General features: G+C 58.2%; 1 protein-coding gene across 1 annotated transcript in view; it reads right to left on the bottom strand.

Annotated features, from left to right (window-relative positions):
* The window catches only part of jmjd8 (jumonji domain containing 8), a 37,369-nt gene that overhangs the window by 585 nt on the left and 36,432 nt on the right, over positions 1–352 (bottom strand). Inside the window, exon 8 of the mRNA XM_032537568.1 lies at positions 74–208. Coding sequence (XP_032393459.1) covers positions 74–208 — 135 coding nt within the window. The remainder of the gene's footprint in view (positions 1–73; positions 209–352) is intronic.

Raw genomic sequence — 352 nt, 5'->3', positions numbered from 1 at the left:
CTGAAGTCTCTTTTATATAGACCTTAGTGGCCCCCTAATACTGTATCTGAAGTCTCTTGGGACTTGGGTTCACCTCTCCTGGTCTGATGGTGCACTCCAGCGGAGCCTCGTCCTCGGGCAGCTGGGGGTAAATCTCCATCAGCCAGGACAGGGTGGTGCGGTTCGGGTGGAAGTGCGGCTCCTGGTCAGGCGGGTAGAGGAACCACCGCTGCGGGAACACAAACCCATCGTTCACTACGGGAAGCTGAAGCTAGGGAAGCCCTGGAAGGCCAGGTGGTCTTAGTTCTTCTGGGTTCGGGGCCTGAGGGCGAAAACGCTGTGCGGACGAGCCAGACCCACATCCAGATGTTGG

Source organism: Etheostoma spectabile, chromosome 15 (genome assembly GCF_008692095.1).
Source record: "Etheostoma spectabile isolate EspeVRDwgs_2016 chromosome 15, UIUC_Espe_1.0, whole genome shotgun sequence".
Taxonomy (NCBI): Eukaryota; Metazoa; Chordata; class Actinopteri; order Perciformes; family Percidae; genus Etheostoma; species Etheostoma spectabile.
The sequence above is the reverse complement of the archived record's forward strand: the minus strand, read 5'-3'. Positions and strand labels throughout refer to the sequence as shown.